Source organism: Schistocerca serialis, chromosome 1, assembly GCF_023864345.2.
Source record: "Schistocerca serialis cubense isolate TAMUIC-IGC-003099 chromosome 1, iqSchSeri2.2, whole genome shotgun sequence".
NCBI lineage: Eukaryota > Metazoa > Arthropoda > Insecta > Orthoptera > Acrididae > Schistocerca > Schistocerca serialis.
The window spans coordinates 141,306,506-141,329,583 of NC_064638.1; the positions used below are offsets into that span (position 1 = coordinate 141,306,506).

Sequence of the window (23,078 nt, forward strand, 5' to 3'; positions counted from 1 at the left end):
GCGGGAGTGCCGATACAGAAATTTTCGTCCAAATCTGATAGAACTGAGGTCCAGTAACTGGTCTCATTTGGGACTCTGTTAATTGACAACTCCGAAGCTTTCTTCAAAAAACAACAGAAACATTCCGTAAACCTCGGTCAGAACTAAGACTCTACAGCTGTTTGGTTTGTTACAGGGATATTAACGATCTAGTCACGATGTATTATGCTAGTACACGTCTTTGCGTGTATAAGAAAATAAAATTTGCTTAACAAGTATTGTGACTTACATGCGACGTCGCTAATGACTGAAAACATAACATGCAAGCATTTGTAGCCTGTACACACTATGTTTGTATGAATTTTATTTTATAGTTTCTGTGATCACTACCACGTTCTCGCAAAATCACCAATCTGATTAGAAACGGAAACCTATAAACTTTTAAAAAATGCGGCTAGAATAATATGACAGAAAGGCAGTAAAACTCATTTCTCTTATTTGAAGCTCAACCATATATCTTCGAACTTGATACTTCCGCTCCGTATGGTTCCGTTGCAGCCGAACGATGGCACTGGAGTCCTTGATGAGCGGACCGACGCTAATACTCCTGTTCTACAACCTCGTCTGCATCTCTCTCAGCATCGTGTCTGTCGCCGTGGTGAGTGCACATACTAAGGAAAAAAAGTTTGTTACTATGAGTATGTTGGTGATAAGTCATTCATCTGTTTCGTCGCCTCGTCAGAACAAGGAAAGATTTCTTGCTCAAACATTTATGAAGGTAGCTCAAAAGACAATAAATTTATCATACCTTTACGCTCAACAGACTTGATCCGAATATAATTTCTTGTGTCATCACACGTAACTTGTGACTATGTGCCATTGTTCCCCGATACCGCAAGTATCCTTGGTCATCCTTTCTGACCTGACCTTCCCCCATCCAGTAGACGTATTAATTTATTATTATTACGTAATGTCGTATTTGAAATTTTCGCACGGTTTTCACTTAGGTCCCCTACCATAATAATTCGATGAATTTTCTAATCAAATTTGAATTCCCCCCCCCCCCCCCCCCACTTTTGCACAGCGCAAGTGATCCATTTCAATCAGTTTGGCTGTTTATTTCATAGCACAAGTGGGCTATTTCCACAGTCTAGTACCTTTTGCATGTCTTACATCTAACAGTTCTGTAGGGCTGAGGGGAAAATCTGGCGACAGTGCAGCCTTGGCCATTACGATCTTTACCAACAGTACAGGACTATTACAAATGATTGAAGCGATTTCATAAATTCACTGTAGCTCCATTCATTGACATATGGTCACGAAACACTACAGATACGTAGAAAAACTCATAATGGTTTGTTCGGCTGAAGCCGCACTTCAGGTTTCTGCCGCCAGAGCGCTCGAGAGCGCAGTGAGACAAAATGGCGACAGGAGCCGAGAAAGCGTATGTCGTGCTTGAAATGCACTCACATCAGTCAGTCATAACAGTGCAACGACACTTCAGGACGAAGTTCAACAAAGACCCACCAACTGCTAACTCCATTCGGCGATAGTATGCGCAGTTTAAAGCTTCTGGATGCCTCTGTAAGAGGAAATCAACGGGTCGGCCTGCAGTGAGCGAAGAAACGGTTGAACGCGTGCGGGCAAGTTTCACGCGTAGCCCGCAGAAGTCGACGAATAAAGCAAGCAGGGAGCTAAGCGCACCACAGCCGACGGTTTGGAAAATCTTACGGAAAAGGTTAAAGCAGAAGCCTTACAGTTTACAATTGCTACAAGCCCTGTCACCCGATGACAAAGTCAAACGCTTTGAATTTTCGGCGCGGTTGCAACAGCTCATGGAAGAGGATGTGTTCAGTGCGAAACTTGTTTTCAGTGATGAAGCAACATTTTTTCTTAATGGTGAAGTGAACGGACACAATGTGCGAATCTGGGCGGTAGAGAATCCTCACGCATTCGTGCAGCAAATTCGAAATTCACCAAAAGTTAACGTGTTTTGTACAATCTCACAGTTTAAAGTTTACGGCCCTTTTTTCTTCTGCGAAAAAAACGTTACAGAACACGTGTATCTGGACATGCTGGAATATTGGCTCATGCCACAACTGGAGACCGACAGCGCCGACTTCATCTTTCAACAGGATGGTGCTCCACCGCACTTCCATCATGATGTTCGGCATTTCTTAAACAGGAGATTGGAAAACCGATGGATCGGTCGTGGTGGAGATCATGATCAGCAATTCATGTCATGGCCTCCATGCTCTCCCGACTTAACCCCATGCGATTTCTTTCTGTGGGGTTATGTGAAAGATCCAGTGTTTAAACCTCCTCTACCAAGAAACGTGCCAGAAGTGCGAGCTCGCATCAACGATGCTTTCGAACTCATTGATGGGGACATGCTGCGTCGAGTGTGGGAGGAACTTGATTATCGGCTTGATGTCTGTCGAATCACTAAAGGGGCACATATCGAACATTTGTGAATGCCTAAAAAAACTTTTTGAGTTTTTGTATGTGTGTGCAAAGCATTGTGAAAATACCTCAAATAATAAAGTTATTGTAGAGCTGTGAAATCGCTTCAAACATTTGTAATAACCCTGTAACAATAATTCCACTTAGCAGACAGCGAACACTACGAGTGGCGTTTGAAAAGTCCTTGCAAAGTCCGAGAGATGACACCACTGGCGCGTATCGAGGTCATGTTTAGTTAGTAGCATTTTTTGAAAGAACGCACACCAAGTTTCAGCCATATTGGTCTATTTCTTTGTGTTTGGTATCCGAGTGATTGTCAAACAATGGACGAAGAATAATTTCGTGTGGTGATTAAACATTACTTTATGAAAGGAAAAACGCCTCAGGAGACTAAAGAGAAGCTTGATAAACATTACGGTGACTCTGCACCTTCGATTAGAACAGTTTATAAGTAGTTTCAAAATTTTTGGAGTGGCCATATGGGCACAAGTGATGCTGAACGTTCTGGACGCTCTGTGGAGGAGGACTCCAGAAATCATTGATAAAATCTATGATATGGTGACGGGTGACAGAGGAGTTAAGGTCGTGAGACTGCTAGTGCTGAGGTCATCTCGAATGAATGGGTACATAATATTTTGCATAAACATTTGAACATGAGAAAGTTACCCGCAAGATGGGTTCCGCAATTGCTCACACTTGACCAAAAACGGAATCGTGTGAAGTGTTGCAAGGATAGTTTGCAACTGTTCAGGAAGAATCCGCTGGACTTTAAGTGTCGTTTCGTTACTTTGGATGAAGCATGGATACATTATTATACTCCTGAGACCAAACAACAATCTAAACAGTGGGTTACCAAGGGAGAATCTGCACCAAAAAAGGCGAAGACCAGTCCTTCGGCCGGAAAGGTTATGGCGACTGTTTTTTAGGATTAGGAAGGGATAATCCTCGTAGACTATCTGGAAAAGGATAAACTATTACAGGTACATATTATTCATCGTTATTGGACCGTTTTAAAACCGAGCTGCAAGAAAAAAGCCGGCTATTAGACCGTAAAAAAGTTCTTTTCCATCACGACAGTGCACCAGCACACACCTCAGCAGTTGTGGTAGCAAAATTAATGGAAATAGGATTCCTACTAGTTTTACATCGTCCCATTCTCCAGACTTGGCTCCCTCAGACTACTATTTGTTCCCTAATTTGAAGAAATGGCTGGCAGGACAAAGATTTTATTCAAACGAGGAGGTGATTGCAGCAACTCATAGCTATTTTGCAGGCTTGGACAGTTCCTATTATTCGGAAGGGATCAAAAAACTAGAACAGCGTTGCATAAGTCTAAAAGGAAACTATGTCGAAAAATAAAAAAGGTTTACCCCAAACACGTAAGTACTTTTTATTTTTGCACGGTCTTTTCAAACGCCCCTCGTACGCAGACAGCAAAACAGTAGCTGAGAGTGCACTTTCATCGAATGAGTCATCAAGGCTTTCCCTGCATGCAGCCCGAAACAAATTTGACTAAGTGGATAAATTAAGCTCTAGGAGGTACGTGCCCGTAATGCTCCAAACGTTCTCAATTGGGTTTAGATTCGATGACCTTACTGGCCAAGGTGGAGTTTGACAAGCACGAAGACAAGCAGTAGAAACTCTCGCCGTGTGCGGATGGGCATTATCTTACTGAAATGTAAGCCCATGATGATGCAACAAAGCGGAGCATTGAATATCGTGGACGTACAGCTGTGCTGTAAGAGCGCCGCAGATGACAACTAAAGGGGTCCTCCTATGAATGAAGATGGCTCCCTGGGCATTACTCCTGGTGGTCGGGCCGCTTTCAACTGGTATCCCACAGGGGCGTCTCCAGGTACGTCTTCCCTGGTCATTGGGGCTCAGTTCCAAGTAGGACTCATCACTGAAGATCACTTCACGTCAGTCAATGAGATGCCAGGCAGAAAACGTACTCAAAAGTATTTATCCAAAAAATTATGTAAAGGGTGTAATCTGCAGTATTTCAAAGTACTTTAAGTGTGCTGAAAAGTATCCGAATTATCTGAATTTTTTCGCCATATTTGAAAATATTTATCCAGAAAAATGGTGTAAAGGGTGTAACTTGCAGTATATCAAAGTGTTTTAAATAGTGAGTAAAAGTATCAGAACGTTCTAATTTTTTTGCACTGTGTTCTTAAGTATTCATTCCAAAAATTACGTAATAGGAGTAAATTGCGGTATTTCAAAGAATCCGGCTTACTAGACCAGGGATTTAAGGAGCTACGATAGATATCATCAGTTCCACATAAACTTATCGAACTATCGAAAGTTCACAAAGATGAAGTGCGTTTATGCTCCATTGATAGCAATATTTGTGTCCTCATGTACTCCCCTGCTAAATACCTGAAAGATTTGCTTAACCCTAACGGGAAATGTTCATATCATATATTCAAATCTATTGATTTGTGTGGTACTTTAACAATTTTAAATTAAAGATACCTTCTGAGCTAACATCGCAAAGATGTTCGGGCTCGCATGCGGTTTGTCTTCGTCGAAATGACTTGGCTCAAACTCGTCTAGTGGTTGAACTGCACGTGTCGCATTACAAGCCCTAAATTAGACACTTGTGACCCTTTGGTTAAATTGTGTGGCTGATGGCATGTTTGCGAAATTGTATGAAACATACAAAGTTAATATAACATATAATAACATAATAATAATGATGTTGTTGTTGTTGTTGTGGTCTTCAGTCCTGAGACTGGTTTGATGCAGCTCTCCATGCTACTCTATCCTGTGCAAGGTTCTTCATCTCCCAGTACCTACTGCAACCTACATCCTCCTGAATCTGTTTAGTGTATTCATCTCTTGGTCTCCCTCTACGATTTTTACCCTCCACGCTGCCCTCCAATACTAAATTGGTGATCCCTAGATGCCTCAGAATATGTCCTACCAACCGATCCCTTCTTCTGGTCAAGTTGTGCCACAAACTTCTCTTCTCCCCAATCCTATTCAATACTTCCTCATTAGTTATGTGATCTACCCATCTAATCTTCAGCATTCTTCTGTAGCACCACATTTCGAAAGCTTCTATTCTCTTCTTGTCCAAACTATTTATTGTCCATGTTTCACTTCCATACATGGCTACACTCCATACAAATACTTTCAGAAATGACTTCCTGACACTTAAATCTATACTCGATGTTAACAAATTTCTCTTCTTCAGAAACGCTTTCCTTGCCATTGCCAGTCTACATTTTATATCCTCTCTACTTCGACCATCATCAGTTATTTGGTCCCCAAATAGCGAAACTCCTTTACTACTTTAAGTGTCTCATTTCCTAATCTAATTCCCTCAGCGTCACCCGACTTAATTCGACTACATTCCATTATCCTCGTTTTGCTTTTGTTGATGTTCATCTTATATACTCCTCTCAAGACACTGTCCATTCCATTCAACTGCACTTCCAAGTCCTTTGCTGTCTCTGACAGAATTACAATGTCATCGGCGAACCTCAAAGTTTTTATTTCTTCTCCATGGATTTTAATACCTACTCCGAATTTTTCTTTTGTTTCCTTTACTGCTTGCTCAATATACAGATTGAATAACATCGGGGAGAGGCTAGAACCCTGTCTTACTCCCTTCCCAACCACTGCTTCCCTTTCATGTCCCTCGACTCTTATAACTGCCATCTGGTTTCTGTACAAATTGCAAATAGCCTTTCGCCCCCTGTATTTTACCCTGCCACCTTTAGAATTTGAAAGAGAGTATTCCAGTCAACATTGTCAAAAGCTTTGTCTAAGTCTACAAATGCTAGAAACGTAGATTTGCCTTTCCTTAATCTTTCTTCTAAGATAAGTCGTAGGGTCAGTATTGCCTCACGTGTTCCAACATTTCTACGGAATCCAAACTGATCTTCCCCGACGTCGGCTTCTATCAGTTTTCCATTCGTCTGTAAAGAATTCGCGTTAGTATTTTGCAGCTGTGACTTATTAAACTGATAGTTCGGTAATTTTCACATCTGTCAACGCCTGCTTTCTTTGGGATTGGAATTATTATATTCTTCTTGAAGTCTGAGGGTATTTCGCCTGTTTCATACATCTTGCTCACCAGATGGTAGAGTTTTGTCAGGACTGGCTCTCCCAAGGCCGTCAGTAGTTCCAATGGAATGTTGTCTACTCCGGGGGCCTTGTTTCGACTCAGGTCTTTCAATGCTCTGTCAAACTCTTCACGCAGTATCGTATCTCCCATTTCATCATCATCTACATCCTCTTCCATTTCCATAATATTGTCCTCAAGTACATCGCCCTTGTACAGATCCTCTATATACTCCTTCCACCTTTCTGCTTTCCCTTCTTTGCTTAGAACTGGGTTTCCATCTGAGCTCTTGATGTTCATACAAGTGGTTCTCTTGTCTCCAAAGGTCTCTTTAATTTTCCTGTAGGCAGTATCTATCTTACCCCTAGTGAGATAAGCCTCTACACCCTTACATTTGTCCTCTAGCCATCCCTGCTTAGCCATTTTGCACTTCCTGTCGATCTCATTTTTGAGACGTTTGTATTCGTTTTTGCCTGCTTCATTTACTGCATTTTTATATTTTCTCCTTTCATCAATTAAATTCAATATTTCTTGTGTTATCCAAGGATTTCTACTAGCCCTCGTCTTTTTACCTACTTGATCCTCTGCTGCCTTCACCACTTCATCCCTCAAAGCTACCCACTCTTCTTCTACTGTATTTCTTTCCCCCATTCCTGTCAATTGTTCCCTTATGCTCTCCCTGAAACTCTGTACAACCTCTGGTTCTTTCAGTTTATCCAGGTCCCATCTCCTTAAATTCCCACCTTTTTGCAGTTTCTTCAGTTTAATCTACATGTCATAACCAATAGATTGTGGTCAGAGTCCACATCTGCCCCTGGAAATGTCTTACAATTTAAAACCTGGTTACTAAATCTCTGTCTTACCATTATATAATCTATCTGATACCTTTTAGTATCTACAGGATTCTTCCATGTATACAACCTTCTTTCATGATTCTTAAACCAAGTGTTAGCTATGATTAAGTTGTGTTCTGTGCAAAATTCTACCAGGCGGCTTCCTCTTTCATTTCTTAGCCCCACTCCATATCCACCTACTACGTTTCCTTCTCTCCCTTTTTCTACTGTCGAATTCCAGTCACCCATGACTATTAAATTTTCATCTCCCTTCACTATCTGAATAATTTCTTTTATTTCATCATACATTTCTTCAATTTCTTCGTCATCTGCAGAGCTAGTTGGCATATAAACTTGTACTACTGTAGTAGGTGTGGTCTTCGTATCTATCTTGGCCACAATAATGCGTTCACTATGCTGTTTGTAGTAGCTTACCCGCATTCCTATTTTCCTATTCATTATTAAACCTACTCCTGCATTACCCCTATTTGATTTTGTGTTTATAACCCTGTAGTCACCTGACCAGAAGTCTTGTTCCTCCTGCCACCGAACTTCACTAATTCCCACTATATCTAACTTTAACCTTTAATAATAATATCGGGACCTAAATTAACGACCAATAAATGATGTAGGCCACACAGTTGCGATTTGGTTAGAATAATGTTAATTCAGAAAGGAAACTAATAGCGAAAGTGGTCGTATTAGAGTTACTGTTACAGTCGAGCGCATATCCATTTGACACAGCTCGATCATTCACAATCTCGTCGTGAAATACAAGTCCAATACTCCACATCGTTATCTATGCGAGAGTTAGAGTTCGCACAAGGCGCGCGGCTCCTCACCGCTCAGAGACCGTGTCACGCGATACCACACAACGCGATATTTTCTAAGTCGTTTCGCTTTCTAGCTACCCAGAAGACCGACTGTCCGCTTTCGCGTCTGCACCAGCACTGTCTCTCTGCCCTGTCTCTGGCCGCGTCTCCCGCGTGCTGAACATCATCGCTCAATCGACTTCCCTGCAGCCGTCCATCTGATTGACTATATTATTTTACATTTTAACATATTTAAATAATCAAAGCTTGACCACTTTCATGTTCTAAATAGAGTAACAATAATATGGATTATATGATAAACGTTTAATTCTTTTACATAAAACCAATACAAATTCCTTCTTAACTTTGAATGTCACGGTCAGTAGCCTTGCACCAATGTCCTTTCTAATAAATAAACAAAGAACAAAAGTAACTATTATGCAGTAAACTTTACAACAAATATTCTATTACCTAATGATTCAATAAGGTGTCACGTTGTCATTGTTCAATGTGTTTTGTGTGGAGGAAATGATGATCTGATGCTTAACTGAAAATAGTGATAATTTAAATTTGCTATATCTTTTAAACAAATAAAGTTACAGAGTTGATATTTACAACATGTGTCATTTTAATGATCCTCTTTTATATGAACTGTCGATCGTTAAGATCGACCAAAGCGTTCAGATTTTACCTTCAGGTCTTTGTTACAAAACCTCTTAATTTCATTTTAACGGTAAATCCTAAACTATTATAGATATGATCAGTATCCAAGTTTTATCGGGATCACCATGAAACTTTAAGAAAGATGATAGATTAAAATTACTGTGGCTTCATTCCCTGAATTACTACAGAATTAAATAGTTTTCATAAATGTTTCCCTCTATGGCCGATCTTATAAAATGAAAGGAAGTCCCATGCTTCTTTACAGAGCGTAGGGGAACGATGCGGGAGACCCAAACCGCTTTATTAGACAAGGTCCTAGTGGAGGTGGTTTGCCACTGCCTTCCTCCGACCATAATGGGGATGAATGATGATGATGAAAACGACACAACAACACCCAGTCATCTCGAGGTACGAAAAATCCCTGACTCCGCCGGGAATCGAACCCGGGACCCCGTGCTCGGGAAGCGAGATCGTTACCGCGAGACCACGAGCAGTGGACATAGCCGATCTTAGGTCCGCCTTATTTGACGCTGCTACGCCTCCCTGGGTACGAACAGCTCCTATCGGGTTTCCCTGTGACATAGGTTCTCATCTGTCTCACTCTTACCCTACAGCACTTAGGCCTGATCACCCTGACCTCATTCAGTATAATAGACGCCTGTGAATCTCCCCATCTCGTGGCAAATCTGCGCTCTTTGTTCCACACGGTCCTGGACGACAGAATTCTTTTCACAATTCCTGGAAGGCTGTCTCTTTCAGCCATACACTTAAATGAGAGCGAAATACTCGTTAACTCACAACCTATATCCTAGTGAGCTTCGATGTTTTCTCTCTTTTTATCAGAGGTCCTTTACAAGAATCCTTAGAGCCTATTGGTCGGAAATTTGACCTAAAAACGACTAATCTCTTCAAGTATGCCTTGATATCGACATACTTTCTATTCTACTGTGGCTACTATGAGCAGATGAAGGAGTAACCACGAGGATTCCACTTGCACCAGCTGCCGCCAACTTATATACAGGGTGTTACGAAAAGGTACGGCCAAACTTTCAGGAAACATTCCTCACACACAAAGAAAGAAAAATTGTTATGTGGACATGTGTCCGGAAACGCTTAATTTCCATGTTAGTGATGTCTTGATTGGGCCCCATGTTCTTCCACCTACCCTCAATGGAGCACGTTATCATGATTTCATACGGGATACTCTACCTGCGCTGCAAGAACATGTGCCGTTACAAGTACGACACAACATGTGGTTCATGCACGATGGAGTTCCTGTACATTTCAGTCGAAGTGTTCGTACGCTTCTCAACAACAGATTCGGTGAGCGATGGATTGATAGAGGCGGACCAGTTCCATGGCCTCCACGCTCTCCTGACCTCAACCCTCTTGACTTTCATTTATGGGGGCATTTGAAAGCTCTTGTCTACGCAACCCCGGTACCAAATGTAGAGACTCTTCGTGCTCGTATTGTGGGCGGCTGTGATACAATACGCCATTCTCCAGGGCTGCATCAGCGCATCAGGGATTCCATGCGGCGGAGGGTGGATGCATGTATCCTCGCTAACGGAGGACATTTTGAACATTTTCTGTAACAAAGTGTTTCAAGTCACGCTGATACGTTCTGTTGCTGTGTGTTTCCATTCCATGATTAATGTGATTTGAAGAGAAGTAATAAAATGAGCTCTAACATGGAAAGTAAGCGTTTCCGGACACATGTCCACATAACATATTTTCTTTCTTTGTATGTGAGGAATGTTTCCTGAAAGTTTGGCCGTACCTTTTTGTAACACCCTGTATAAAGAATTTCGAGCTGGAAACCCTGGTATCAGCCGAATGGAAACCTACCTGTTTGTTCCAGTATGTTGACGACAACTTCCTGATATGGCCACATGGAAATGACAAGCTGAATGACTTTCTCATACGTCTCAGCCTTTATACGCCAGAACATCAGTTTTACCATGTAAGTCGAAGTGAGTGGAGTGCTTCCATTTCTCGATGTCCTGGTGAAAAGAAAAGACGATGGCACGTGGGGCCACAGTGTGTACCAGAAGAAGACGCATGCCGACCTATGCCTGCACTCGGACAGCTGCCACTGTGCGGTGCAGATGAATGGCGTGCTCAAAAGATCGGTACAGAGGCCTCTCTGACAGTGAAAGTCTCAGTCAAGAACTTGAACATCTGATAACGGTGTTCCTGAAGAACAGCTACGAGGACTGGCAAATTTCTTACTGTACAACTGGCAGAAACAGAAGGGGAACACCAGAAGTATGTCACCATTGCATTTATTGCTTTTGTGGCGCATTATCCAGAAAATAGGACGAACTCTCCGGAAATGTCTCGTGAAAAATGTCTTCCGTCCACCAGATAAAAGCCAGCCGCTGTGTCCGAGCGATTCTAGGCGCTACAGTCTGGAACCGCGCGACCGCTACGGTCGCAGGTTCGAATCCTGCCTCGGGCATGGATCTGTGTCATTTTCTTGGGTTGGTTAGGTTTAAGTAGTTCTAAGTCTAGGGGACTGGTGACCTCAGATGTTAAGTCCCATAGTGCTCAGAGCCATTTGAGTCACCAGCTAAAACACGGCACTGCCGGTTAGTGCCAAAGACGACCTCGGATAATGGATATCCAGGGTCTATCAGATACCCTGCCAATGTGGTAAAACGCTGCGTACTGCCGAAGATCGTTGTCGAGAACATCAACGGCACACCAAATTGGAGCAGCCTAATAAGTCAGCAGTCGCAGAACATTGCCTATCGGAATTACATGGAGCGGATTACGACCATACTAAAGTTCTGACACGGATGTCTAACTTATGGAACTGCGAAATTAAAGAACCTTATAAGATCCGATAAAGGGAATCGCTGATCGATCGTAATAGTGGATAAACCGCTATTAATCTGATTGAGAAGAGGTTGGAAATACCCCAGAACGAACTGATTTCGGGGGCGTGCGGAGGAACAACTAAGTTGCCGCCAGCATGCGTACGTGGGCGCCGACTAGGATGGATCTGTCTGTCGGCGGATGGACTGCAGCGGGAGACACAGGGTACGGATGGCGGATAGAACGGCAGATGGGAGTGAGGGGAGAAGAGATAAAAGCGCCATGCGCGCCCCCAAGCGGTCAGTTTATCAGCGCACCAGACAATGGGAACGTTGTCGCTTGCCGAAATAATGCGCCCGTTGGACGCTGACATACGGTCGTTCACCCGTGAACTGTTTCGTCGGGAAGTACGCCGAGAGAATCTGAAGAATCACAGATCTCAGCATTCATGGTGGTGTCTGTTTGTTCTATATCGTGTCTCCCTACCACTTTCGTGCAACGACGCTCTGAGCGTGTTTTTTAGGGAATTGACTAGTTTGAACCAGGGACCTGTTGCTGGTAAGGAGACGCAGACCACACATGACATGTAGAATTCAGAAGAGTTCAGTGAGACTAGCGATGATATAACCAAATACTTAATGATTTCAGCGTCATCTCCACTGCACTCCCTGTAAAAGAATCTTAATACTAACGAAATTTAGTGGAAGGGGTTCAAGGCTTTCTTATTTTTAGTTAGCTGGTAAAATAACGTCGAAAAAGCAGTTAAGTTTACCATTGGAAATTTTATTCTACTCACAAAACATTGTTTCTAAATTGCACTACTGATAAAAGGAAATGTGTTAATACAGGATGGGAAAAACCAACTGCGTTCAACAAAAATGTGAACGAATATTCCCTGAATGGGTTTCCAAGTTCTACAGTGGATTGAAGGATGACCTATGCCATATCACATCTATAATCTAGGTTTAAATTAAGTTTCACAAAAGAGAAAACTATCAAAATAGTCTACAGTGACCCTCAATTATGTTTTTAATTACTTATCTAACTTGTCGTAAATTACAGTGGCTGATGTGGCTTCTCAATAACTATATAACAGAAAAATCATCGCGTTTCAGATTTTTACTTCAAGTGGCAAATGTGAACACCATGAGCTTTAATTGACGATCGACACTAGTATTACGCAAAAAGGGGATGTAACAGATGAGACTTCTGCAGTTCTAAGTGAAGCCTTATGCGCTCAAAAATGCGGCATCGCGTGCGTTCATTACCTTGTCGGTGTTCGTCAGGGGGCGACGGCCGGCGCAGCTCCGTGCAGCTCGCCGTCTCGGAAGCAACTCCTTCCTAACTTCTCCTTACTACAATTTACCGAAGTTGGTTTAAAAAAAAAACTATCTGGCTGTGTTTTCATCTGACCGATCAGGGTCTCAATGTTAACCTTAAGCTCCGCCTACAAAAATTCTGTCTATCCAATGAGAAACGTTATACTTTTCGTAGTGGGGCAATGTTTTTAAAGTTTGCAACGTAACAGAGACGCGAAAAAGTCTCACGCTAAAACTTGCAGCTGTTGTGGCCCTTTAGTGTTATCGTAACATACATACTGTTCTTTTGGAGGGCTCTATCTTTTAACATGGGAGGGGGGGGGGGTGGTCCTAACGTAACAGAGACGCGAAAAAGTCTCACGCTAAAACTTGCAGCTGTTGTGGCCCTTTAGTGTTATCGTAACATACATACTGTTCTTTTGGAGGGCTCTATCTTTTAACATGGGAGGGGGGGGGGGGGGGGGGGTGGTCCTAACGTAACAGAGACGCGAAAAAGTCTCACACTAAAACTTGCGGGTGGTGTAGCCCTTTTTGTGTTATCGTAAGATCTATACTGTTCTTCTGGAGGGCTCTAGCTTTTAACATTGGCTGGGGGGTGGTCTTGACGTAACAGAGACGCGAAAAAGTCTCACGCTAAAACTTGCGGGTGGTGTGGTCCTTGCGGTTAGCTGGCGACGTGGTTGTCCGTCCGTCCCTTATCTTAAGGCCTTCCATCTTAACACGGTTCTGCTCTCGGCTTCTGTTCTCGTTTCTCTCCTCGGAACTGCGTCTGTCCCACGGTGGGAAGGTATGACATGCATTTAGGCATTCTTGTGTTAGTCTGTGGTATTCCATTTGTTCACTCGTTACTCGTATGACTTTGGTTAATTTAATGTCACGATTTATTCGGTGCTATGTGACATACTACTGGATTTGCTTATCATGTCGGGGTTTTCATGGAAGGTGTTGGGTTTGCCTGACACCTTACACAGATTAAAACTTTTTTATTAGGTAGGCTCAAAAAGTTGGTAGCCCTACTACTCACAAGTGAAGGTATATTGAAGGACCTGAAACGTTGCAGACAGAATATTTATACCAAGCTGCAGAATGTATAGCTCATCGTCACCATACTTCTGATAGCTCATAGCCTGAGAACGGGGATCAGAAAGTGGCCTCAATCCCAATGCCAACGTCGATGATGAAGCTGCGACGACAGTCGTCCAGAAGAGAGCCGCATGCAGGAGGCAGAAAGATCTGCAGCCTAATGCAGAAAGACGAAAGCAGAACGCAGAATGCTTTTACCACCATTCAACGACACCCACAAACACGCGACACGCCCCGTACAGACCTGTGAATGGTTCATCTCTGCTTCTTCCAAAGTATAGGTCAGCAGGCATGCTTTCACATGACTAGTGACCGGCCAGGGTGGCCGAGCGGTTCTAAGCGCTACAGCCTGGAACCACGCGACCGCTACGGTCGCAGGTTCGAATCCTGCCTCGGGCATGGAGGTGTGTGATGTCCTTAGGTTAGTTAGGAGACTGATGACCTCAGAAGTTAAGACTCATTGTGCTCAGAGCCATTTGAACCATTTGAACTTGACTAGTGAAAGAGCCTAATACATGAAGCAAAGACTGATTGTATACCAGACTTCCGATTTAGAATTTAACAGACTTTCGATTCAGAGTTCGTGTAAGAATGAAAAGCTTGAAAGTTGACGTTCAGACGAACGACTTTGAGGATGTACCTCACAAAAGGAACACGTCCGTAAAATTATTGAACCTCGAGGATGCCATTTTCTAATGAAACATTAATTGGGAGAAGAAGGAGTTGACATATGTGGTACACTACGTATTATCTGTCAAACATTGTAAGATGGTTTGTGGAATTTAACTTAGTTGTGAGCATTGTATTGGAGGAGGTGTTATTTTGTTCCTCTGACTTGCAGACTACGTCACACGACTAATTTTGGAGAAAAAAGTTAAGTCCTGTGCAAAAATCCCGCGCAAAACTTGCATTTCGTCTTTGCTACAGACTGAATGGAGGTGGTTTAGCATTGCATTTTTCCGACATGTTTGTCAAATGTGCACCTGAAACGATGCGGATGATAGTGTATTGCTTAAGTAGGGGTCACTGTGTGTCTGGAATTAGAAATGTCTACGCAACTATGGACAGACAAAGTCGTTCGTTTCGAAACACATCCATTCACTCGTATAGGATGTTGTTAACGGACTGTAGGTTCACTGAGAGCAATGGCGCCTAATTTGGTGCTTATAAAGTGTAACTACTCCTGTCGTCCATTTCACGGTGGAGGAAATTTCTCCAGACTCTGTAATTTGAATCATCTACATCCGTCTGGATGGGGGCTGGCCCACTCATATTTCTGCCTGAACATTGCTTTCAAATCGCATGATCAGTGATTATAATTATGAAAGTTATAACCAGATTACCGTAAGCTAAGTTGTGGAAATTTAATTTGAAGCAGCACTGAGAGAATTCAGACCAACCAAAGCCCAAGATCTAGATGAACTTCAACCTCAGCTCCAGCAGATTTGCAGAGAAAAACGGAATATGAACTTTTCAAAAGACTGTGCCGTCTAGAAGATTTTGTAGAAAGTAGAACAATACACTTTTCACTAAAAACAGTCGCAACTCCTGCTCCAAGTATGGAAGAAAAAGCCTAATTTTGCATACAGCAAGAGCACTTAAAGTGGCAATAAAAGTAGAATAAAACGCAAACTAAAAGTAAAACTGGAAGATTAAGACTGTAGTAAAATACAGGGAGACATGCACAGGATCGTTTATTCTTGGAAGGACTAGGAGTTGTCTTGAATGTAAGTGAATGTAATGCATATAAGTAGGTGAAGACATCCATACCTGTTCGGTTATCTTACTGGTGAAAAATCATTGGAAACAGCAACAACTACGAAGCACCTAGGCGTAATTACATACAGTGGAATGACCATCTAAAACAGGGGCGGTCAGATTTCGGCTCACGGAGCATGCTCAGGCGCGAGTGCTAAAGCGGTCAGCCTCGTTGCACATTTTCACCACTGCCGCGCCCCATTGTCTCAGCAGTTGGAGGGGGAACAGGGGGAAACTTCGAACGCGCCGCACTGAAATAGCAGTGCAGTCGCACTGCATATGAGCTGGTTTTATATTTCACACTTCTCAACAACACAGATCACAAACAAACAAAGACTGACAGTGTCCTCAAAACCTTAATAAAACTATCGTTGTAATTCTTGCAAGGCTAGAATGAAGTCTTCTAATTCGCACTTTCTTTAATGTCAGTGAGCTTAGGTTCAAATGGTACAAATGGCTCTGAGCACTATGGGACTTAACTTCTGAGGTCATCAGTCCCCTAGAACTTAGAACTACTTAAACCTAACTAACCTAAGAACATCACACACATCCATGCCCGAGGCAGGATTCGAACCTGCGACCGTAGCGGTCGCGCGGTTCCAGACTGTAGCGCCTAGAACCGCTCGGCCACCCCGGCCGGCAGTGAGCTTAGGGAACTGGATTGTCTTTGTCAGATTTTATTTTTAAATGCACGTCCATCAAATCAGGAAGAAGTTACCTTGCAGTGTCTTACTGTGGGCAGTGTGCAGTCAAGTCCATTTATAACGCGCAATCCGCAATCCATTCCAGATGTTTTAATTTTCGTTCCTGCACTCCTTTTTCCATCATAAATTCAGCAATAGTGACATCTAAATCGAGAAGTCGTTTCAGGAATGCCCCTTGACTTAGTCAACGTACTTTGCAGTAGTAATACATGAAGTCTCTATACTCTTCGTTCATTTCCACTGAAAACTGTTGCAATTGTAAACTGGAATGTTACTATCTGTATCTTCAATTTCTTCAAGTGCTCCATGCCACAGATTTAGCACAAAGTGCTTCTTGATGTACAGAACAAAGAATCCCGTCTGTCGAGCATTGTAATTTTTTGCTCTTTTATCGTCATCTAAAAGTTTAATTCTTTCTGCATACTTCTATAAGGTTGCTTCGTAGCAAATAAGCGTACCTGCCCCTAATGCCAATTGAGAATTGTCATCCTTCTCTTCTATCATTTCCATTCATTTTTAGACGATTGTAACGATAGATCGCTGGACTGCCTCTTTTTGCACAAAAAGCTACTGGATCTTGCGGCGGCGCGGTTCCTTCCGTCCCTTTACGACGAACCTGCACATACCTGTGAACATTGTCTCAGCAGATCATCAGTAGGAAAGCCGAGCGAAACCTACTGTACTTCGATGTGAACCGGGCTGCAATTTAAGTCACTAATCTACGTTTCGGGAGAAAGTTTTCACACGAAATGAAAGGTTGGAAATTTTGTCCTCAATTAATATATTCTGAAACTTAGGTGAACAAGTATCACTGCCAGGCCCGTGCTAGTCTTAACACAGTCACTCACAATCCCTTTCACTCACGTTAGCAAGTTTATGGTGTTGCATTTCCCGAAAACGTAATAGCTACAAAAATACTGATTGTTTTTGATTGAGAATGCTCGTCAAATATTAAGTCTGTCGGTACCAAATGCAGTCACAGTTTTTAGCCACCGACCTGCTCAATACGCCTCGCGGAATATATCTTTTTTCTCGGCACAAAATTCACTTAAAAATTCTGAAATTTCTACACGCCCATCGGAATAATTATGCCGTCACTTTACCACACTTTTAATGTACGAAACACTGCTAGACCGGGCAACTTATCGTTTCCATCGGAACTACTACTACACACGTCCGAACTGTTTCATGGCTAGGCTCCGACTCATCTCTAGAATACTCTAAGTCTTCTCTACCAGTAGAGAAAGGCGCGCGAAGAATATTGCTTTACCATTGGTCAGTTTACTCAACAGCCAATAGCAAAACAACACTCTCCCGCGTCAGTCCGCGCTTTTCATCAATAACCAATCGCAAAATATTAAACCTAACGACTGCACTTTTTACTGACGCAATTATCCAATATGCTGAAGTTTTGTTTATGCATGAAGTTATTTACTATTCTTATTTATACCTGAATTAACTTTCCCTTTACCATAAACTTACTTTAGAAATCTATTCTACAAAAATCCCCTTTGTCCACATCCATACTTCTTCGAGATGTTCCCACACTACATCCCACTACATAACTCGTTAAACAATTACCTTCGTATTAACCTTAAACGACACTCACGCATCATTCATACTGCTAAAACACCTTTATAACAGTTTATGAAAAACATTCTATTACTTTAGTGCACTCTAGTGGGCACAATCGAAACTAAAATCACAGTCCACCTATCCAATATTGTCCTCTATCGGCTGATACATAAACTACGTGCACGTCCAGTCTCGCGTCACCATCTGTCACTATCCAGCTCTGAGACATATCTCCCACTTAACCGCCTCCAAGGCAGGATCGTTATACGGCGCTATGCCTCAATCTGTGAATGTCCTTCATAGAAATTGGAAATTTATGTTAAGTTCCTATGGGACCAAACTACTGAGATCATCGGTTCCTAGGCTTACACACTACTTAATCTAACTTAAACTAACTTACGCTAAGGACAACACACACACCCATGCCCAAGGGAGAACTTGAACCTTCGACGGGGGGGAGCCGCTCGAACCGTGGTAAGACGCCCTTAGACCGCACGGCTACCCCGCGCAGCTGTCCCCTTCATACCACGAACAAATAGCGAAGGGTAAACAGCGCTGACAGAACGATTCTGCCGAACTCAAAGAGAGTTGTGCCGACCGCAAAATGCCGCACCGCAGTGCTAAACGAAGTTTCGCGGTGTTCCGGGTACTTCCGAGAAGGACAGAACAAAGCCGAGTGGCAGGCCGGACTTTGGCCCGCCCGTGGCCCGCACGCATGCCGTGGCTGGCCTTGGTGTAAATGGATCGGTGTGCGGACATTTGCCACGCCGGACATTTGCCACACTCGCCCCTTCGCCAGGTAGCGATCCCTCAGGTAAGGGACGCCCTTCCTCATACATCTCTGTCCGCTTTCAAACCGCCGTCTCCACATCTTACTCGGTACAACCAGTACGTAGGGGACCTTCTTCTTCGACATCTTGGCGAAATACAGAGCTTCTTTTCCGAAATCGAAATATTTATAGCTTTTGGGAAACGAAAGCAATTCCGACGATTATGTCGGTATGTAATTAGTTCTGCCAAGTATAAACATAGATCCCTCTGTCTGTACGGTAGCTTCCTTTCACGCTTACTGATTGCGATAGAAACAGTCCATCGCCATGGAAGCAACAAGAAAGGTGCGAGGTGCCGGGGCTAACAATGTATTTAACACTAAATTCTTCTAGAATCTACATATGTAAATGATGTTCTAAGCCCCCCCTATTCTAACTCCGACTTTTGCTGTTGCACATTGATAAAAAAAATATACGTGAACTGACTGTAATCAACCCTGCAAATGGAGTAGAAAAGAGTTTGGCACCTGCAATAATTTAATTTGATAAATAAGTTAAATAAAGGAAGGTTTCATTAGCATAGTGAGAAATGATAGGGTCGCTTTACCGATTAACAGAATGAAAGTTCTGTCCAAAATAACAATATGATTTATTAAGACTAAACACAAAATAATAAACAAAAACACATGAAACATTTATAACACATCAAATTGGCTCAAATTGGATACTCAAACAAACGCTGTGAATGTGAAGTTGTCCCTAAACTAGATTGTGAGGTTTATGATGAAGTGGTATGTGGAGCCAATTCATTGCCACTCAAATCTTAAGAGAGACACACAGCCAAACCCACATTAATTGCTGCTACCCAAGACAGAACAAAGTCAGAAAAAGACGAACAGGCGCGCTCTGCTGAGTTCTGATTATCACCTAGGAAAATCCCTATCTGCTGGTGCTGCGGACGTACATTACCAAGCTGTCTTCTTAGCTGCAAGGACACGATCTGGTGTACTGGAAGCGATGGCTGGTTGCTTCGACGTCCCGTCGTGGGGATGATAATGTCGCGAGTATAGCCCGAAACAAATTGTCCTGGCCTGGTTGTTCCAGACTAAAGACTTCCTAGCAATACAAATGCGCCTCTGAGGGAGACGAAGAAGGCTTGCCACACAATCACTGATGGTACAGTGATTGATTTTAACAAGCGAAGTCACACAGTAACTCCGATACAGTCAACTTTAGCCAAAACTGCTCAAGACAGACAACATAGACCTCTTGTACGCAGAACGCTCAATTGCCAACTGTACTCGGAAAGTTACGTTGAAGTCGAAACTTCAGCAACTTCGTCAAGCAGTTACAATTAAATAAACGTATATTAGACAACCAACGGAAGCAGGCTCACCAGAGCAGCGAGAGCTCAGTCTTGTAACCTACTCTGACCGAAAGGCGAGAGCCGACTACCCCACAAGAACACCCGTACAAACCGAACACAGAACATTCCTGCCCCCACGACAGTGGCCGTGGTTAACCGTTCCAATCGGCAACTCGAAAACCGGCGGAAAATTCCACTCCATTGCCGGAACACTACCATTCCACCAATGGAGAATCTTGGCGCCAATTTCTTCGCTGGTTTTGCTACGTCACGGAGCTATGCTCTGAGCAAGCCAATCACAGTTACTATTTTGCAGAAAGCGTGGGAATTTTCCCGCCACAACTGCCTGGGTACACAAGCCATTCCCACGCCTCGCTGGTAGCCCGCCAGAAAGTGTTTTCGCCAAGTTTCTGCGAAGTAACGGAACCTCTAGTCCAGCCACTACTTCAGGCCCCTGCGGGCGTGTCTCTTGACAATGTCGGCGTCTGGAAAGCATTTACTCGACTCCCTCACACTCGTCGGCTTACCCTTTCAAAATCAGCAGTGCCCGCCTGTCACCGGACCACCCGGGTGACGAGAGACGCTGCGTGGGAAGTCCGCGTGTGAAGGAATAGCAACTTTCCACCGCATGCAATTAGAGAGGAGAATCGTAAGATAGAAATATGAGAGGGGGCTCATGCCACCTCTCAAAGGAACGACGTAAAAAGAATGCAAATGTACGCTAATCTTTTCTATTCAATGACTGCATTTGTGCCTGATTTAAGTACTACAGCTGCATGCCCAAAAGACAATAAGGAAAGAAGAAATGGGAATGTGAATGTTTGAAAAGAAGAACGACATACTCCATATTAATTTACTCTCTAAAATCCGATATCCTTTGCGGCGAAACTTTAGTTAATAAAGTGTAGCGGGACAATGTTCAAAACATGACTGAAAATACGTTCACTAAATAGAGATAAGAACATCAAAGATAGACATGTCATCTAAAGTCGACGTACAGTTTTAAAATGTTAGAAATAACGAATATTTACAGAGTCACAGAGAAAGCATCCTAGGTTTTGGAGGGAAATGCCGTAGTTGTAATGATCTGCACTACAACAGAAACAAGAAGCACAACTTAAGGAAAAATAATGTAATGTGTGTTTCAGCTCACAAGCGACATTGAAGCAGATAGTTCCTGTGACTTAGTATGGGCTGAGGTTATATTCGACAACCGAAATAAATAAATAACTGGCTCCTTTTACCGACCCCCGGTCTCAGATGAAACAGTTGCTGAACAGTTCAAAGAAAACTTGAGTCTCATCACAAATAGGTACGCTACTCACACAATTATAGTTGGCAGTGACTTCAATCTAGCTCCCGTATGTTGACAAAAATACATTTTCAGACCCTATTGTAGATAGAAAACAACTTCCGTAATTGTTCTAAATGCTTTTTTAAAAAATAATTTTGAACAATTATTTTATGAGGCCATTCAAATTTTAAATGGTTACGAAAACACACTTGACCTCTTAGCCGCAAATAATCGTGAACATCACGACGGATACAGGGATTAGTGAACACACAGTCGTAGCGAGGCTCAATTCCGTTACAAAGAAATTCAGCAAAACTAAGTGTGAAATATATCTATTTATAAACGCAGCTAAAAATTCGGTTGACGCCTTTCTAAGAGACAGTGTCCAATCCTTCCAAACTATGTAAGTGAAGACCATATGTGGCTTAAGTTCAAAGAAATAGTATCAACAGTACTCGAGAGATTCATACCAAATAAATTAATAAGAGACGGAATTGGTCCCCCATGGTACACAAAACACGGCAGAAAGCTGCTGCAGGAGCACCGAAAAAGGCACTATAATTTAGACGGACTCAAAATCTCCAAGATTGGCGAAGTTTTACTGAGCCTCGAAATTTGGTGCGGATTTCAATGTGAGATGCATTTAATAGTTCCCACAACGAAAGTATCTTTAGAAATGTGGCAGAAAATCCAAAGAGATTCTGGTCCTATGTTAAGTAAACCAGCGGCAAGGCTCAGTAAGTACCTTTACTGCGAGACAGCGATGAGGAGGAGGGGGAGAGAAGGGACCCAACCCCTCGGAACAGGTAAAATCGTGGCAAATGTCCGGCGTGGCAAATGTCTGGCATTCAATGGATCTGTCCTTATGGATGACACAGTTAACACTTCAAACAACTGTACACGATACATGTCGACACCGGAAACATAGAAGAGGAAGTGAAGGTACTGTATTCCACATTTTATTTCATTTGCCCCCCCCCCCCCCACCCCCGTAGATAAAATCCCAAATAGGTATGAGAGACCTTTCTCCAGATTGGAAAAGTACATGACTGGATTGTCACTGAAACCTGTAGTGTTAGACTCTGAAATGGCTACAATGAAAAGGAATGAAAACAGTGCTCCCACAAACATCCTGTTCGCTTACAATTTTCGCTTAAACCATGGTCTTTGGAACAAAATACAAAAACTGGGATTTACGGAGGATACAAGAATATACAGAAGTCCTATCGTTTTGGCGCTTATGTGTTGCAGTGTCACGTCTTCCACCAAACAGTGTCGATGAAGTGTGGATGGTAATAATGGAGGAATTTCCCAGTGAGAAAAGGTCGCGATAAAGTACTAACTGACCAATAAGTTGATGGAAAATCCTAGTATACCACCTGAAATATGAAACGATTTTAACCAGCAGCACAGAAGCACATGCAGGTTTGCCATAGGAATTTTAGACTCCTCGATAAATGAAAAACATCCCAGTGTAAACTTTTGAAACGTCCCCTTTGAACAATTCTACATGACTGTGCTTAACCTGACACACAATATTTTGTTAGCGCAACGCAATCTGACT

The 23,078-nt window shown here is 42.7% G+C and overlaps 1 protein-coding gene across 1 annotated transcript in view; it reads left to right on the top strand.

Annotated features, from left to right (window-relative positions):
• LOC126456536 (odorant receptor 43a-like) overlaps positions 1-23,078 on the top strand; it is a 177,533-nt gene that overhangs the window by 120,988 nt on the left and 33,467 nt on the right. The window contains exon 5 of the mRNA XM_050092319.1: positions 538-637. Coding sequence (XP_049948276.1) covers positions 538-637 — 100 coding nt within the window. The remainder of the gene's footprint in view (positions 1-537; positions 638-23,078) is intronic.